General features: G+C 33.7%; 1 protein-coding gene across 8 annotated transcripts in view; it reads left to right on the top strand.

Moving 5' to 3' along the window:
* LOC122566096 (rap1 GTPase-activating protein 1) overlaps positions 1-17,243 on the top strand; it is a 254,552-nt gene that overhangs the window by 158,053 nt on the left and 79,256 nt on the right. For 5 of the 8 annotated variants that reach the window (XM_043722836.1, XM_043722838.1, XM_043722839.1 and 2 more), the window contains 2 exons: positions 506-611; positions 903-995. In XM_043722836.1, coding sequence (XP_043578771.1) covers positions 506-611; positions 903-995 — 199 coding nt within the window. Of the gene's footprint in view, positions 1-505; positions 612-902; positions 996-12,674; positions 13,687-15,406; positions 15,745-17,243 lie in introns of those variants that run through there. The other 3 variants (XM_043722841.1, XM_043722842.1, XM_043722843.1) reach the window with 3 other exon arrangements.

Below are 17,243 nucleotides of genomic sequence, written 5' to 3' on the forward strand. Positions count from 1 at the left end.
GTAACATGAAAGGATACATGTAGAAGTAAAATACGATGTTGATAATTTATATAAAATCCTAACAAGATTTAATAAAGATTCGTCATCTGTTATTTCGTTAAATTCGTATTTTCTGGTACTCTGTACGTTAATTGTTACTTGCGGCTGTAGATTGATGAAAGATTCTCTCTTTGAAGTTTTTAAGTACTTTCGTCCAAACAGATATTTTTTACAGAAAGCTTAATTTGAATCTTAATGCAGTATAACACACAGTGGAAATTTAAAATAATTTAAAATAACATGAATATCAATGTTGCGAATTACATTTCCATTTTAAATAGCGTTTAATGTAGTATTTAATATTGTATACCATTAATATATAATAATATACAATAATAAATAATAGTATAACATTAGAATTTATTTTCAATGAGAATTGCTTGTAAATTGACGACCAAATAAGAAAAAAGAACATTATAATTTAATATACGAAATCTCTATATAAACGTCTAATCATTTTTTCTAGGAGACAACAGCTTGAACAATCGGTGTATTGTGAGGCTGAATCCCGGCGTACCGCTGTCGAAGATGAAAGACAAAATATTCAAGGTGCCAATCAGGAAAAGATAAAGGTAAGGCTGTGCTCGAAATAAACGAGAAATAATATCTTTTTTTAATGAAGTCCATTTTTAAAATTCTTAACAATATGTACACATTTCTTATTAGTTAAAATGTCTCAAATATGCATAGTTTTACAAAATTCGTTTCGTTGAAATTAACTACTGTATGAATACTTCATCTACTTACTGTAGATTTAACAATTCCTATCAAAAATTCCAAAATGTCGCGACTGATTTTGCGATGGCACCTCGTTCGAACTAGCTACTCGTTCGTGTCAATACTAAGGTTTTCTGTTTCTGTAGGGTACTACGCAAGATTTATTCGAATTGCTGGAAAGAGTGCAGTGTTCGCGTCTTGATGATCAACGATGCGTTTTGCCACCGTACTTCTCCCAGGTAAGAGACACATTAAGATGCTTATTCATGTTCCATTCTGCTGAGTCGAATCCATGCTTTCCAGAAGCTTTGGTTCTAGAAAGATTGGCTGGATTAAAATGCTCCATTAAGGAGTCTACGAAGGCTAATATCTTTCGCTAATAACCATTATCATCTGTAATCGTCCAACCATACACATTGAAATATTTTATTTTGTTCAATTTCGACTTTCTTAAAGTTCGTTAAGGGACTTAGGTACTTTTATTGCTGTCGATATATAGCTAGTTGAAATTCAAGGATTTTATAATCTACTTTTCGTGTAACAAGTTGCTTTGCCTTTCACATATATGATTTTCATGGTAATTAAAAATTCCCACAGTGAAGATTGTAAAGACAAAATATATAATCGAACTGCTCATTATATCAAATGATTAGATTTAATGATCTGATTGGATTTCAAGTGGAGCAAGGCCATTTATATCCACTTTCAACAACAAAATAGGTATTAATAAAATATCCGTCAGACATATAATTATCATTTTAATTGTACATTGTGATAACAGTAATTAGTAGAGAGTTAAATAATCAAGTGAAATGAAAAGTGTTATAAATTTAATGAAGCTTGAAAAATCTTCGCTTTATGTCTGTGATTTACAATTTAGAAATTACATTATCCTATATTACTTTTTAATTTAATAACTTTTTAATTTCAAAATTTATTTCCTCATATTATGGTATTCTGCAATGACAACGGAGAATAAAATTATTACAACTCCTTATATCCATAATCTATAATTAAATTACATCGTATAAAAACTATTTCAAATTACTGTTCAGCTTAAAAAATACATATATTTATGTACCGTAATTGGATACTTTCTTTAGAAATATAGCTACTAGTCTTCTAATGCTTGTAAGAGACGAATAGCTTAATCAGACACAAATTATTTCACTCCGATACATGTTACTATCAATATCAGTGCATAAATTCTAATTAATTGATACGTCGTATAATCACAATTGCATTAAGTTATCCATGATATGAATATCTAACGTTTACACTCATGATCCAAATATAATAGTAGGCGCAGTTAGTATAAGCACTGTAGTGGAAATCCCAGTCCACGGATTAGCATAGCAGCATCGTCGTTCGCATAAGGGGATTTCCTGATAGAGAAATATTTATCTACAAAAAGAAAAAAGATAATGGCATAGTAGCAAACACGTACTAGCAAAAAGTAAGGTAACGTAATATATGTATTTGATTCATTGTAAGTCCCATATCTTTTGTTATTAAACAAATTACACAAATTTTATGATGCCAATTTGAACAGCATTTTATTTACGTGTTAATCGTGTTCTTTTCTAATACCGGAAATAATTTGTCAAACACCTTGAAAATGCCTTCAACGTTGTATATTTTTGCCACTTTCACGATCTTTTTATCGTTTTCTAACTTCGAAAGTATTTTTTCCTTTCGTCCTGACAGTTAGTATCATACATTTCCTTTCTGATACTACTGCACAATTTATTGGACATTTAGTACATCTAGGATGGAAATAAATGTACGCAATAAAACTTTTTGTTTTACAAAACAAATTGAAAGTTTTTTTTTTATTTATTTACTATTTGTTTACATTTTACAATTTGTCCAGCAGGACATTTGGTAAAATATTATAGTTTAATATTTGATAAAATATAGCATGTGGATGGTTACCCCCAGCGGGACTCCATCTTCCAGGTTGTTTATTGTTCTATTATGAGGTCTGCAGGATGCTTCTTCTTCAGTCTTCTTTCTATTATTATTTTATTCGTTTCAGCAACCAGCTGATTTGGGTGTGTTGCGAGTCTTTCTTTATACTTTTTTGCATATCTGGCGATTTCCTCTTTGACTGTTGGAATTTTTAAATTTTTTCGTATGTCTTCATTTCTCACGTACCATGGAGCGTTAACTATTGTCCTTAAGATTTTTGCTTGCTCTGTTTCTATTTTATTTATGTGACTCATTGCCGCCATCCCCCATAGTGGGACTCCGTATGTCCAGATTGGTTTGATTATTATTTTGTATATATTTAGTTTATTCATTACGCTTAATTTAGATTTTCTATTGATTAACCAGTACATCTGCTTCATTAACGAATTGAAAGTGACGCGCGTTATTGCTAGAAATACCACACCAGTCAAAATGACTGGTTCTATAATTTTATAAATGTGTCAAGCCTCGTTTAGGAGTCATCGTCCCAGATGGATTAATAATACCAAAAATGTACTACATAACATGGAATTCCTTCTGTAAGAAGGTAATAATAAATCAATAAATGTACAAATATTCTATTATTATGTATTTTTTAAAGATCAGGCATTTACACTGGTTTTGGTAGAAATAGCTTCGTGTTAACTATCGGTAGTTCTAGTGTTAACCACGTGCGCTATAGAGAAAATCAAGCACATAATATTAAGGTCTATTTTAATAAACATTATTTCTAAAATTAGCAACTGTCTGGCGATTTCTCATTGGACGCTCGATGGAACTGTACTAACGCTCATTTCGATTTTATGTTCATGTGATAGTAGAAAAGTATTGTTTAAATAATGAAACCTCTGTAGGGAGATATCTGTTCCTTTTATTTTATGTGATCACTTCTAGAGGTTAATATTTTTCTAAATAACAGGAATACGAGAGAAAATATTCTAAATATTGGAGCCAAAAAATTGGAAACAAGACGATATTAATAACGAGAATAACAGCTAATGATAAGAACCAATATAATTAATGGAGTTTCCAGTCTATATAGTTGATAAATTTTCAGTGTAAAAATCTGAAATTTATAAAAAGTATAAATTTCGTTAAGTCTTACACATGAATTAAATTCATTTGAAACACATAACAATAAAACAATGAATAACATTTCATTTCTAAATGTATATTTTTATAATTTCTATGAAATGACACGAATTTACGTAATCAACTATTTTATTTACGAGTTAGATCTAGAATTACTTACCTTTATGTATTTAATTAAATTCATTTATTATATTACTATACTTTACACATTTATAAATTAGTGTTAAAATAACACTCGTAGCTTTCAATTTTATAAAACTTCGTCAAATTAAAAATTTCAATTGGACGGTCGTCGTTTAATCGTATGCATCGAGCAGTCATCGAAAGGAATTAATAAAAGTAAATAATGGCTAATAATGATAAGCACACTTTCATGATTTTCATTGGAAGACCAATCCTGTACCGCGATTTCAATCCACTTAGTTTACCTTGTTTAATCAGAGATTCATTCTGCCGTTGTTTAGCCGAAAGAATCAAATGTATATCTTATCCGGTAGAGAGAGAAGAAACACACGACCAAAGGCTTTGGCAAGGGCCCAAGTAGTTAAGACGCTATTGTGGTTGAAAAATCTGTTCGTATGCAGAATCGGTTTGGAACGGTGCGCTTGCTTACTTGTCTGGTCAGTATCCACGTGCAGCCGGAATCTCAATCTGTCTGCCACGAATGACTCGAAGATAAATGAACGTCATCATCCACGGTGCGAGTAGCAAAAAGCTTTAGGACGAATCGTTTGGTCACGCGCTGCTTGAATTTCAATCAGGATTGTCTGCCGACCTTTCTCGTCCTTCTAGTGTCTATAAAATTTTCGGTCTGTCGATTTCTAGGGGAGGATCTTGCTAGTCACGTGTTAAACCGTTCCAAGTGGAGAGTCCGCGCGAACAAAAATGATCATGGAACTCGTTCATTGGGACGTTTCGAATCGCGATTATCTAATGAAATCTAACGACAAGACTATTTCTTTGTTTAATAACGAAATTAAAACTTTGATGGGAGATCCTTTGATGGGAGGGAAGTCTATCCTTTTTCACGTTTGCAACGTGTTGGAGACTGACAGGAATAGTTGAGCGATTGATACTAATGAATCTTGTAAGTGAAGTGTGGAAAAATTACAAAACATACACAAAATAATTTGACGGCAATGCGATAGTATGATAGTAAAATAAAAATTTCTATAATATAGACATATCAATATGAAACTGTAAAACTATATGTACATTATAAAGGTTTAAGTGTGCTTACCTTATGTTAAGAATCTAAATTTTTTCTCACTTACACAGGTTAAAATAAAAATGACAAGTACATCCCATCTGCCTTTTTGTATCTCTACTTCATATGGCTTCCAAATGCAATAGCTCGTAGTCATGTGTATAACACGTGTGACAATGATGTCGTGAGAAACTTGAATTCGCAAGAGTTTTTAAGCTTTTCTGCTTTCGAGTATTGAGAAAATTTGTTCGATCAACCAATTACTTACCGTGTATCGGTATAGTAGTTTTCTTTTATGACGGAAAAATCGACGTACGGTAAGTACGTGTGACGAGTAAAGGTAACTTACCGACAGTTGACACACTTTCAGTTGGTTAGTATGAAACCTTTTTTGTTCGCTGTAATCAATTCAGATTTAGTTGTTTGAAATCTGTTTTATTTTTTGCGAAAATTAGAAAGCATACGAAATTTTACTTATAAATAAAAAATAGTAGATAAAAATTATCAGATTTTAATAAGACAAAGCAGTGTTTTCCTAGTTTTTAAACAACAAGCTTAAATATTTTTTGACAATAAAATATAATATATAAAGAATTTACGAACAGATAATAGTGAATTATAACAGATAAACTTAGAGCAGAACAATGTATCTATATTCTTATCGATATGTTAATGCCATATCCAATTAGCCAAATCGAAAAAATTACAGGATGTTAATTTATCTTACATATACATATTTACACATATGAATAAAATAATACATAGAAAAGGCAGTAATAACAACTCAAATTAATATAAGCAATACAATCCTTGATGTTATTAAGTATTGAAAAAGCAAATAAGCACGTATCTATTTTGTAAGGAAATGTATGATGGACAAGGAGGACAAGGGTTTAAAATGATTAATTTTATTTTAGAAGTCTCCATGTATACGGAGTACCATAGTTATTCCGTGTATTGTATTTTACTATGGACATTCGGAATGGTTTGCTTATTATCTATAAGTTAAGATAATTTAAAGACATATAGAGAAATAAATTTTGTTTATTAAACATATTTAGATAAATTTGACTTTTCAACGCAAGGAAGATTGCTGTCCGCATTGCCTGTTATTCTTCTTTATCATACATATTGTTTGATAAAATTAATAATGAACAAATTATTCACATGATCAAACAAACTATCCACATTTTCTGCAGCGAAATATAGGTAATAATAAATTAGGTTAATTGCAATTTTCAAAGTATGAGTACTATTTTTTTCTAGATGAAATTTTATCAAAGAAAAATTTATTTTATTATCTTCAGAGATTCTAAGGCTATTGAAAACAAATTAATAAGCATTTCAAAATAATTATATAGAATTTGTAGTCGGTAGTGAGAAAAAAAAAAAGACAAAACGAGATTTACAAAACGATTTACATAAAAACGTAGTTTTTTATAGAGTTAAAAAGTATCAAATTTGTAGCTAATTTATGCATCTAAGATTCTATTAAAGTTAAAAATATTGCATAATTTGTGGTTAGTGATGGATTTGTTAAAAAACTGCTCAAGAAAGAAACGAATGAAATATAACAATAATTCTTCGTATTCAATGCATTTCATCTTATTTTCGAAGTGAGTTATACTATAATAACGAACATATTTCACAGAATAAATTTGTATCGTAATACTTTATCTTAACTTGTCGCGTTTTATTGTTATTAACGAGTCGAACGACATGTTTTCACATACTACATAAATATCGATTTTCCTTTATGAAATAGCGTTCGAATGTTTACATTTCATGCATTCATTCCGAAGTTACGATCATTTGAAATGAAGAAGTTCCAATTTGCCTTTCGGAGCACTCACCAACTTCTACATTTTTTCTACCATTACATTTGCCATAAGTAATTGTACTTTTGCGGTATCTTAGGACATCTATTACATTATATTATATCAGCATACCTATACACTATATTATATTGCGATTATGAAAATTTTACTTGCTCAAAGGGGCGCTAATCCGACACATATTCGTCATTCTTTCTTTGAATCGCTCGAAACGTTGAAACCTTTAAAATTCTACGTTCGTTCGACAAAGCAGCAGGTATATAAAAGGTACAGGCTGTAAATCGGTTTTATGTTTTACTGGAAATGCTATAGGCATCGGCCGAAATGTTCGAAATGCGGGTTGTTGTTATTGGTAAAGCAAGGTGCATATACGATCCTCTCAGGATGTAAGGGGGAGGAGCGCGCTTCCAGCCGTGCAGGTACGCACACCGGAAGTGCCGGTTGAACCACCACGACCGGTCGTCATGGTGTGGCTTTAACCGAATGGCCGGGAAGATTTTCTGATTTCTGTCTGCTCGCAACCCGTGAAGATCAGAGATCCAAGTTTGGCGACGTTCACGGTATACAACAGGTTATTGTATCCGCTGGTTTCACGTGGGAATGGCCCCGAAACTAGCGCAAACAGAGCCCGAACTTGACATCGTTACGCTTTGAGCACTTTATGAAAACGTTTCTGCGTCTAGTATAATCATCAGGTTTTCTGCATTTTATAGTTTCGTTTGTTTGTAACACGATATACTACGTGTTGCGTATCGTAGTAATACATATTAAACTCTTATTTGTAAGTGATGCATAAAACGCATAGCTCGTGAATTAATTAGTTTAACACCATAAATAAAGGTTAAGCTATTCCTCTTTCTTATACATGAAAAGATAGTTCAAAGTAATTTTTTTAATTAGAAAGATAATTAGGTATATATAATACATATGTATAACTCGTCGTTGTACGATGATTATTGCTGAAAGTAGAGGTTTATTGTTAAATAAATGTTATTGGACCGTGTTACGAATACTGTAAAGAAAATTTCTACTAAATAGAGGAAATCGCAGTAAAGAATTGTCGTTCGTAATATAAAAATAATTGTAATTTTAATATGCTACAATATATTCGATGTTATAAATATTCATATAAACGAATTTGATGAGAATCATAAAATTCTACTAGTCTCTGAGAGTATTTATGTTGACGTAAGGATATCTTTCTTAAAATCAGTATTTAAACGGTGGAAAGTCGAAGGAAACCTGTAGTGTTTGCGGAAAGAGAGGTAAGAGAGATATGAGGAAACTTTTTAATCGAGGTCGTTCAGTTTTCATCGGTGCTAAAAGTGAGACGTGTGAATAAGTATTGTCATGATAATCAACAATTCTCGTTTCTGTTACCTAATTTTAATTGTCTCTGTGTCAACAATAGAATACCCTCTTAATTTGACGCAAAGAAATATTGTGAAGTGGCATTTATTTGCGTAATACATTTCGTGCCCACGTGGCATCGTGCATCATTAACTACATCTTTTATCTCCGTCGAATTAAATTGAAATTTTCCGTATCTAATAAAACTTCAACGTTCCAGTTACCATCGATAGTTCTTTTTGAACATTAAAATTCCGATATTCTGAACGGAAGAACATCGTTCTTTCGAAACGAGTTTCTTCTCTCTTCATGAAAGTTATTAAAGAAACCTGTGATTGAAAAAGAGAAAGTACAGACGTTCGGTTAGTCAAACATAGCTGAAATAAAATATCCGTGCATCGACAGATACGTGTGATTCGACACGTTGCTTCTCAACAATAGTAATTTAACCGGAGCTCAACTGTCGATTATCTTAAATTCGAATCTAGTTCTGTAAAAACAGAGAGAAATGGGTAAAAGAAGGCCGATATCGCTATCTATTCGCTTTGTCCGATAAAATTTTCATTGAGTCGAGCACAGTCGCAGTCTTTCTTCTCTGAGACTTTTGCAGCTCAGCCTATCGCCGTAAATCATAGCACAAATTTTCACGCGTAAAGTAAGCTTCACCGTTACCCTATGACCAGCTACTCTCTCAGCGAGAAACTTCGGCGTTCGAGAAGAATATAGAAAATAACGTCTACCCACGCATCGAGACAGCGGGTCTGAGTTGGAGTTGGAGTTCGGTCGACGCTTATTGCCCAATGTCTTTGACTTGAAGAGCAGTCGTTAAGAATGGAACAAGGTTAGCATTTTCAAAGAGTCGCGCGACGTGGAAGAAGATACGCGGGAAGAAACGGTGAAAGGGGGAAAGGATGGGCCGACCGTGAAGGAAAGGAGAGACGACGGGCCATGGATCGAAAGAGGAAGTGGCGAAGAGGGGGGCCGCATCGCGAGACGATCCATGCTCGTAACCGAGGAGCGCGTTGTTGTGTCTTCTGTCGCTTTCGGACGCAGGAAGTTGGGTAAAATAATGAAAGAGGTGGACACAAAGGAATGGGAAGCCTTGGTACTATCTACCTACCGGTAACGAAATAAGTCGACCACGAAATGACATCCGCTCTGCTGCCAGTCTCTCGCTGCCATGGCAGTCTGCTTCCTTTTGGTTTCACCTTCCCCCCAACTTCCCTCCACCTGTCGTTAACTTCTCCTCGAATACCAAAGAATTTGTCTCTTGATTTTTTCGGTTTAACGGAAGCGTGCGGCTTTACCATGTGATCGCGTTCCTTTCGCCATGTAAGACTCGTTCTCCGCTCATGCTTGCAAATTGCTACAATTGGACCGAATACATTTCGAACGAATTGACTCGGACAGGATTGAATTGCGGTTTGCTCCTTTAGAGTTGATCATCGTCGCCGCTTGAGAACTTCTCGTCGAGCATCGTTCCGATTATTTAAATCAGATTGCGGACACCTTGCTCCCCATTCTACGAATGAAGGAACGTCATGTTTTTAGTATTAAGTTGTTCGTTGTTAGAGTTGTCGGAGCAAACGTTCGAAGGAATTGATTTACAAAGTTTCCATTGTCGTATCAATTTTAATCGTTTAACGTATTAACTCTTAACTGGTACTTTTGAATCACCGAGGACCATAATAATTTAAATTATCTATTTAATTTTAGAATTTTTAATTCATTTTAATTTTGTTATTGATCTGTATCACGAAGAATGTGACGTATGAAATGAAATGAAGTACTCTAAATTTTAATAAACTACCACAAATTATTATAGTCATCTAACGATGCTATTTGAGGATTAATGTTTTCTTTAATGAAAAGCGTGGGTGTCTTATTGACAAACTAAAACATATTTTTCAATATAAAATCATTTAAAAAGGAAGATGAGGTACAGTTTTAATTTAGATCAATAACATTCTATGCACACGGTATTATATCGTCATTTCATTCGAAAATAGTCTTTTCGATATTAATGATACTTTTTAACATGATCCCCCGCTACAAAATAGGTCGAGCAAATAAAGTTCAGTAAGCTTGTTACACAGAGAAACAAATCTAGTATCATTAATTCCGATGACATTCTGTAATTTATAATACAGGGGAGGAACAGTGTAAGTTCATCATAATTTAAAATGTATCATAATTTATAATATTCATACAGTCATGACGATATATCACAGAATCGCAGTAAGACAATAAATTACATATTAGCAACATCAACATAATCATTGTGAAAAAATGTTTTCGCGAAATTATGTTATTAACTCTTCCCACCGCTTAAATAGCTTTTGCCTTCTGTAAACAGTTTTAAGCTCTTGTATTTGTTTCTTATGAAATATTTACATAGGAAATACGTATTTGTGAAATAATTTCTTTTCTCCAAAATTAGAAAAGTCAGTGATTAGTAACAACGTATTTTAAGAAACAAAATTTTTTATTGAAATTAAACTAAACGTCCTTTCTCAGAATTAAACGAACGAAATATAATTATTGGGAACTAATGTATTATAATATGTAATTTAATTATGATAGTGAATTGGCCAACATTTGTTGCTTGAAAATTGAATTCTAAAATACGATTATCGTAAGTTATTATATCTCATTCACGATGCTTGATATTATCCAACAATTAAAGAATTATATTTAATTACGTGAACAGTGAGCAAATACTTAAAAAAACATATCATGGATTGATCATCGATGTAGTTACTGATAATTTATCACTTGCCTTTATACGTTTTAAATATATTATAGGATCGTATAATAGCTAAATAAAAACAACAATGTTCTTTTTATCCAATCCAAGCAAATTTCAGTGATTCTAACAAGAGTATTAGCGCACAATTACAAAATTAATAATTAATGTTTCGAAACGCGTCAAATATCGTCCCGATATTTGGTTTTTGTTCGATGTTTTATTTTTTTTTATTTTATTTGAATATTCAGTGTTTCCATCGGAAAAAATTAAAACTTTAAACATTGTCGATAAAAAGCAAACAGTTAACGAATGCAATAAAATTATCAGGAATATCGAGAAATTTATACATATCGCTCATGCGTACGATGCCTGGATTTACGTAATTCTTACAGTATTTGAATGTAAGATAATAAAAATATTTTGAAATATTTCACAGCCTGTTGAATTAACCAATCGTTAATTACTTATTTCTAATATATTCGTGTATCACTTACTAACGAAGTTTTCGATTATATGTATAGCTGCATATTCAAAAATATGCGTTGGAAATATCTAATGAATATATATAATAAAATACAGTAGTATATTATAGTAATAGATAAACAAAATAAGATTTTAAAAATTTAAATACGTAAGTACTTGGATATATAACTTTCAAATTATATGGCGTCGTAGGCGATTAATAGTAATCATTAAAAGGTTTAAAATTTTTCGGTCGTTAAAAATATTCCTGTTATTAATATAGAATCATTTACTTTAATTTTTGGTATTACATGCACAAACATCTGACGGGATTATATACTTGGTTGTTAATGATTAAGATACAAGAATCAACAACTATACTTCAAAATTATCTCTCACCATGAAAACATTATACTAACAAAGGATTAATGCCGAAGACTACGATGTACATTAATTGAAAGTTTACTTTCAATTCGAACGTTTCGAAAAAATATATGATTATTGTTGCAGAGAAACTTGAACCTCTTACTTAGCTGTAGAGATTAAATACGAAGAACTTAAAACAAGAATCAGCTAAACATTAATCGAAGTGTACATAAGTTCATACATAAAATGGCCACAAACATTATATTCTAACTAATTAAGTCCAAATATATTAAGTTACGTATCATATACATACCGCAGATCCTGATAGAAGAAATACTTCATTGGAATTTATATTCCAAGGACGTACCCTTATATTCACACATATAACAATATTTTCTGTAGCCATTTTATATTTTACATTGATCTACGTTCTAATAAACAAAAAACAATTAAATAAATTTGTACAATCTTAAATTTGATAATAGTCTACAATCTAAGATGAATGCTTCAAAAGAAAATCGTTCGATGATTACGTTAAAACATTAGACTGAAAGAAATATTTATTAAATAACGTATATCGTTCTCACAGCTGTATGTAAAAGTGACATGGTGTTAACTAAGAAAGACAATTTGAAAACGCTTCGATCGAATCGATCGATCGTTAATCTCGAGGAAAGAAAATGATGGAAGTTTGCGTGAAACCGAGTTTACGCGTTTGATGGCGACCATGGCAACGTTTGTTCACGGTACGATAGTAGGATGGTGGGAGTTTTAAGAACAGCAGGACGTTCAAGCCACGAGCACCGCGGGGCGTAGAGGAGCGAGAGGAGGTGGTGGTGGGGAGGTAGAGACGGCAGACGAGGCAAGCCTCGAACCGTACGGTCTCGATGCCAGTGCCAGTCGCGCTCCTGCACTTCTACGCTACCGAACTGAGTTAATACGCGATCGCTCTGGCACGTTTATGTGTTTCTTCGTTCGTACGTATGTACGTATGTATGTATGTATGTATGTGTGTACACGATCCTGTCTGCCGAACGCGCCCACGGTGTAAACACTTTCTACTCTGACCTCGCTTAGTTGATCGAAACGTGGGCGACGAACAAAGCTAGAATAGCCAGGAAAAAGTGACACGCACCGTTAAGTGATATCCTGCGCGTTTGATCCATCGTATGATTACGAGATCGAAGTATGAAAATGACAGTGAACTTCAGTGACCAAACGAACAATCACACGATCAAATTCGTAGTGAAGGATCGACTGGGTTCTTAGTTCTCTGGTGAGCGTATATACGATATAAACGAAAATAATGTCAGTAGGTACGCAGTGCTGAGTTACCTACGCCTTAATCGGAAGTTACTAAAAGATAGAGTGTAGTCTGGTGTTGTTGAAAACCTGATTTTTATCGGTGAATACGTGATAGAAGAATTTACCTATGCATATTTCCGAAAATCTTTCCCGCGCGTTTCTCAATTAAAGAAAAAAACGAGTGTGCGAAACGTATCACGTATGTTCCATTCGAATTTTGGTGCAGCGTACGTCAACTTTTACAGAGTCGTATTTCTGCTACAGTACGTCGACGTCAAGGTGTCTGGCGTTTCGAGGATCAGCATAGCCTCGTAAAGGGTGCAACAGGACACTCGCGTTAGGTTAGGTCGGAGCGTCGAGATCGAACTGGTTCCCCTAGTGCGGACGTTGATACGATACGCGTTTGGTAGAGTCTTGAAACGTAATAGAGGATACAGTAGGCGGTTATGATGGGTGTATTGAGATGGAGGCACGATCTTAGATCGGATGCCGGCCAACAGCAGCAACAACGGCCCAACAGCGAACGGTCTTCGACAGGACACAATAATCATGCGCACGCGCATACACACACACTGCCGAAACTTATATCACAGGTGAGTTTTTCCCGCGCTCACGGAAATTCACTACGGTTACTCGACTATTTTATTGGTCGTTTTGTTATTTCGCGAGAATTTTTTCTAAGTATCGAGCTTAGATCCGATCGAACGGGCCGGAACTAATTTACGAACTTCTGTACTTTTTCTATTTTTCTCTTCCCATTATCCCGTTACCCTGGAGGTTTAGAAATAAGATAGATTTTCTTTAGAATCAAGGGATTGGTTATCAGTTTGATCAGATCTGATGGAGCCGAGTTTTTATTGTCGACAGATGTCGATCTATGAAAGGAAAATATTATACGGCTTACTGGCATCCTTTCGTTTTATGAATGGAACATATGTTCCATGAGAAGATCTTTTGTAAGATCTATCATTGTGAAATGGTACTTTCTAGTACCTTTCTATTTGATTATCTATTTTAATTTAGCTTTTGTTCAACAAGCTACTTACATTAAGGTGTTAGAAAAAGAAGATAGGAAGTTGCAAATCTCTCATTTTACATTATTATCGAATTGGATGTATACGTACAATCGATTTATAAGTCAGATAAAATATAATTGTTAAACATTTTATAATTTCCTATTTAACAAATTATCGAATAATTCCTGCTTACAATTTTCACAATAATTTACAATGATTTAGCGATTATTCTTTCTTTTATTATAATGATTTAAACTTCCATAAAGAGATTATTTTGCAGTACATCATACGTTATAAATTACAAAGTAAATTATAGTTGCAAATGCAATACAATTACAGTTACGACATATTTTCTTCAACCATTGGATAACATATTGTTTACCCGGTTAGTTTTCGTAAACAATATAGAATTGGAATTTCGAGAATTCTAACAAAGACACGAAATAAGCATCTGGCAAAATTAAACTCACCCAAACTTTCGGCCGTTTGGCAGAGGTACAAGCGTAGCAGTCGGGTATAAACCTATCCACGAAATCTAAACGATCTGACCGAAATAACTCGTCGCGTTTCACAAATAACGAGGAAATTCCACGACGGACGTGCTTCCACGGATGCTTTGAAGTAATTACTAGTGATAGGATCAAGTTCAATATGTAACTTATAAATCCGAATCAAATCCAATATCCAAGTTTCGCCTCGGTACGAATATTACTTGTAGGATATAATGGTTCGTTAGTTTAATGGTTAGTTTCGTGAACACTCGCAGCTTTCGAAAATCTACTTGTAATTATCTATTTCGATATTCGAAAGAATCGAATCTGTTGCAAGTAGCAATTGAATTGCAACAGTTAGGAAGGCATAATCATTTATAAAATTTCATAGATCTATAGACTATAAACGAGATACCTAAAAATTTATTTGAACGTCTGCATTTGTGTCTGTTTCAGAACGATAAATTTGTGAAATATCGTGTAAATTCGAGCAGCGTCCAATTCTATTTGGGAATGCATTTTTTATTTGGCAAAGTATTCGTAGAGTCTTGGATCTGTTGCGTTTAGATTCGAGCATACTTGATAGTACACTTGTGAAAGCTACTTCCTAACTTTCATAGAGAACTCGAATCTAGTCGATCGATGTTCGAATCTACTTACGATGTATATACTTGAATCCACCAAGCAGTAATTACACCAACCGGTTGTCATTGTCTCGTGATATAGAGAATCGTCGATCGAACCGGTAAACGCAATGATGGCCGAAGCGGTAGGTACGCGTAACAGCTCGGTGCGTGGTTCGCACATTCCCGGATGATCCGTTCGCGATCTTAATTCCTTCTGGTCGCGCATGCCAAGTACGCTTCCGCGTATTTCGTTTTCATACGTTGAGCAATGCCGTGGCACGTCCACTCCGCGCCACAGAGAAAACGTATATAACACCGTTGTTACGCTTTTTGCGCTCAAGCTTGACGAGCTTTGAACCAGTCGGAAGGAAAAGTAGCAGAAAACTTTAGCTGCAGCGCTGTAACGGCGGCGTCCAGACAAAAGAAAGGTTCCAAGGTGGAGGGAGATGGAAAGGAAAGAAAAGGAGCAGCAGCGAGAAACGAGCCCGGTAACTGTAACCACAAAGATCAGCTTCGCGGTAATTTTCCTCTAACAACCCGTTACTCCATCGTTCTGTGCTACGAGACGCTTTAAAAAGTCCTATTTTCCCATGACCGGCCGACTGATTGGTTATGTGTGCGTAATGTTGCGTTCACGCTAGAGATGCTGTTATAATCTTATCGATAAATATCGATAATATCGAAAAGTTATCTCGACGTATTAAGATAACTCGATATATTGATAATATCCTAACGATATCGATAACTGACTACGTGCACGCGTAGTAATTCCAAACGAGGCGTGTCCCCTGTTTGAAAACTTGTATTGTCAAGACGATATGATCTATATGATCTATATGATATGATTATCCAAATGTATATGATCGAATGACATAATGAAATACGAAAGAAGTTAAAAAATTTCTCAAGCTTATTTTTAGATTGCGGATTTTTATCCATTTGTGGGAAGTTTGAAGATATAAAAATGCATAGGATGCATATCATATGCAAAAATATCCAAAGTAGAGTACTTATAATAATGTTTAATAGACAAAATAATTTTCTATCTGGATTCCATTTGTTTAATTGGTGGTATATTCACAAAAGTCTGAATGTACATAAATATTGGTAGTTTACTTATGATTGTCTTTTAAATATTTATGCATACTGCTATAATAGATATAGCTATTCCAATTAACAAATTATTTCTTAAAAATAGGACAAATTCGTTTTAATGCGAGAATAAGGCAACGGTTACGGTATACTAACAATCAGTTCGAATAAGACAAAAAGGGATAAAGGAGTAATGAATATATTATTTATATGTTATATTTTACTTTAGTCGATATAATTAACGATATTATCGATATCTTAATATGTATGTACAAGTTATCGATAATGTATCGATAATTGTTAGCAGCATCTGTGGTACATACTGAAATTCGCAAGCAGCTCGCAAACAGATTCTGAAGTTTGTTTGCCAGCAATGTGGTCACTTTCGTGAACAGCTTATAAACTTGCCAGCGACTACATATTCGCTCAAGAGTTCGCGAGATCATTATTAGAACGTATGTAACATACGATGCAACACGTTATTAGCACGTTTGACCATTTTTCTTGTCAATCTACAATTTATATTCGATCTGTGATTGGTGGTTGGTTATAAAGTGAACATTGCTGTGTTTGTTTCTATCAGAAATATATACTTCTTCGTTTGAAGACTTTTCTCTGTCAGTATATTTCTTCTGTTAGGATGTTCTCTTTTTCATCCGACGCTATATCTTTATATTATTGTGTATATAACTGATACGGGCAAGAATTTTTGTTTATACACTCCTTTGACTCTCTGTAGAGCAAATTTATTTTTCACGCTTCGCAGATAAACCGAGTCGTTTCTGTACAAGTCTAATCATTTACTGTTCTACATTTTTTAATCCTGAAAAAATTCTAGAATACTTACTAATATCTTTCCTTCGCTGTACAATCAAATTTTCAAGTAAAAATCTAAAGGAAAGAAACTCAAAAATGGAATTTCATT

This window comes from Bombus pyrosoma, linkage group LG3 (assembly GCF_014825855.1).
Source record: "Bombus pyrosoma isolate SC7728 linkage group LG3, ASM1482585v1, whole genome shotgun sequence".
NCBI lineage: Eukaryota > Metazoa > Arthropoda > Insecta > Hymenoptera > Apidae > Bombus > Bombus pyrosoma.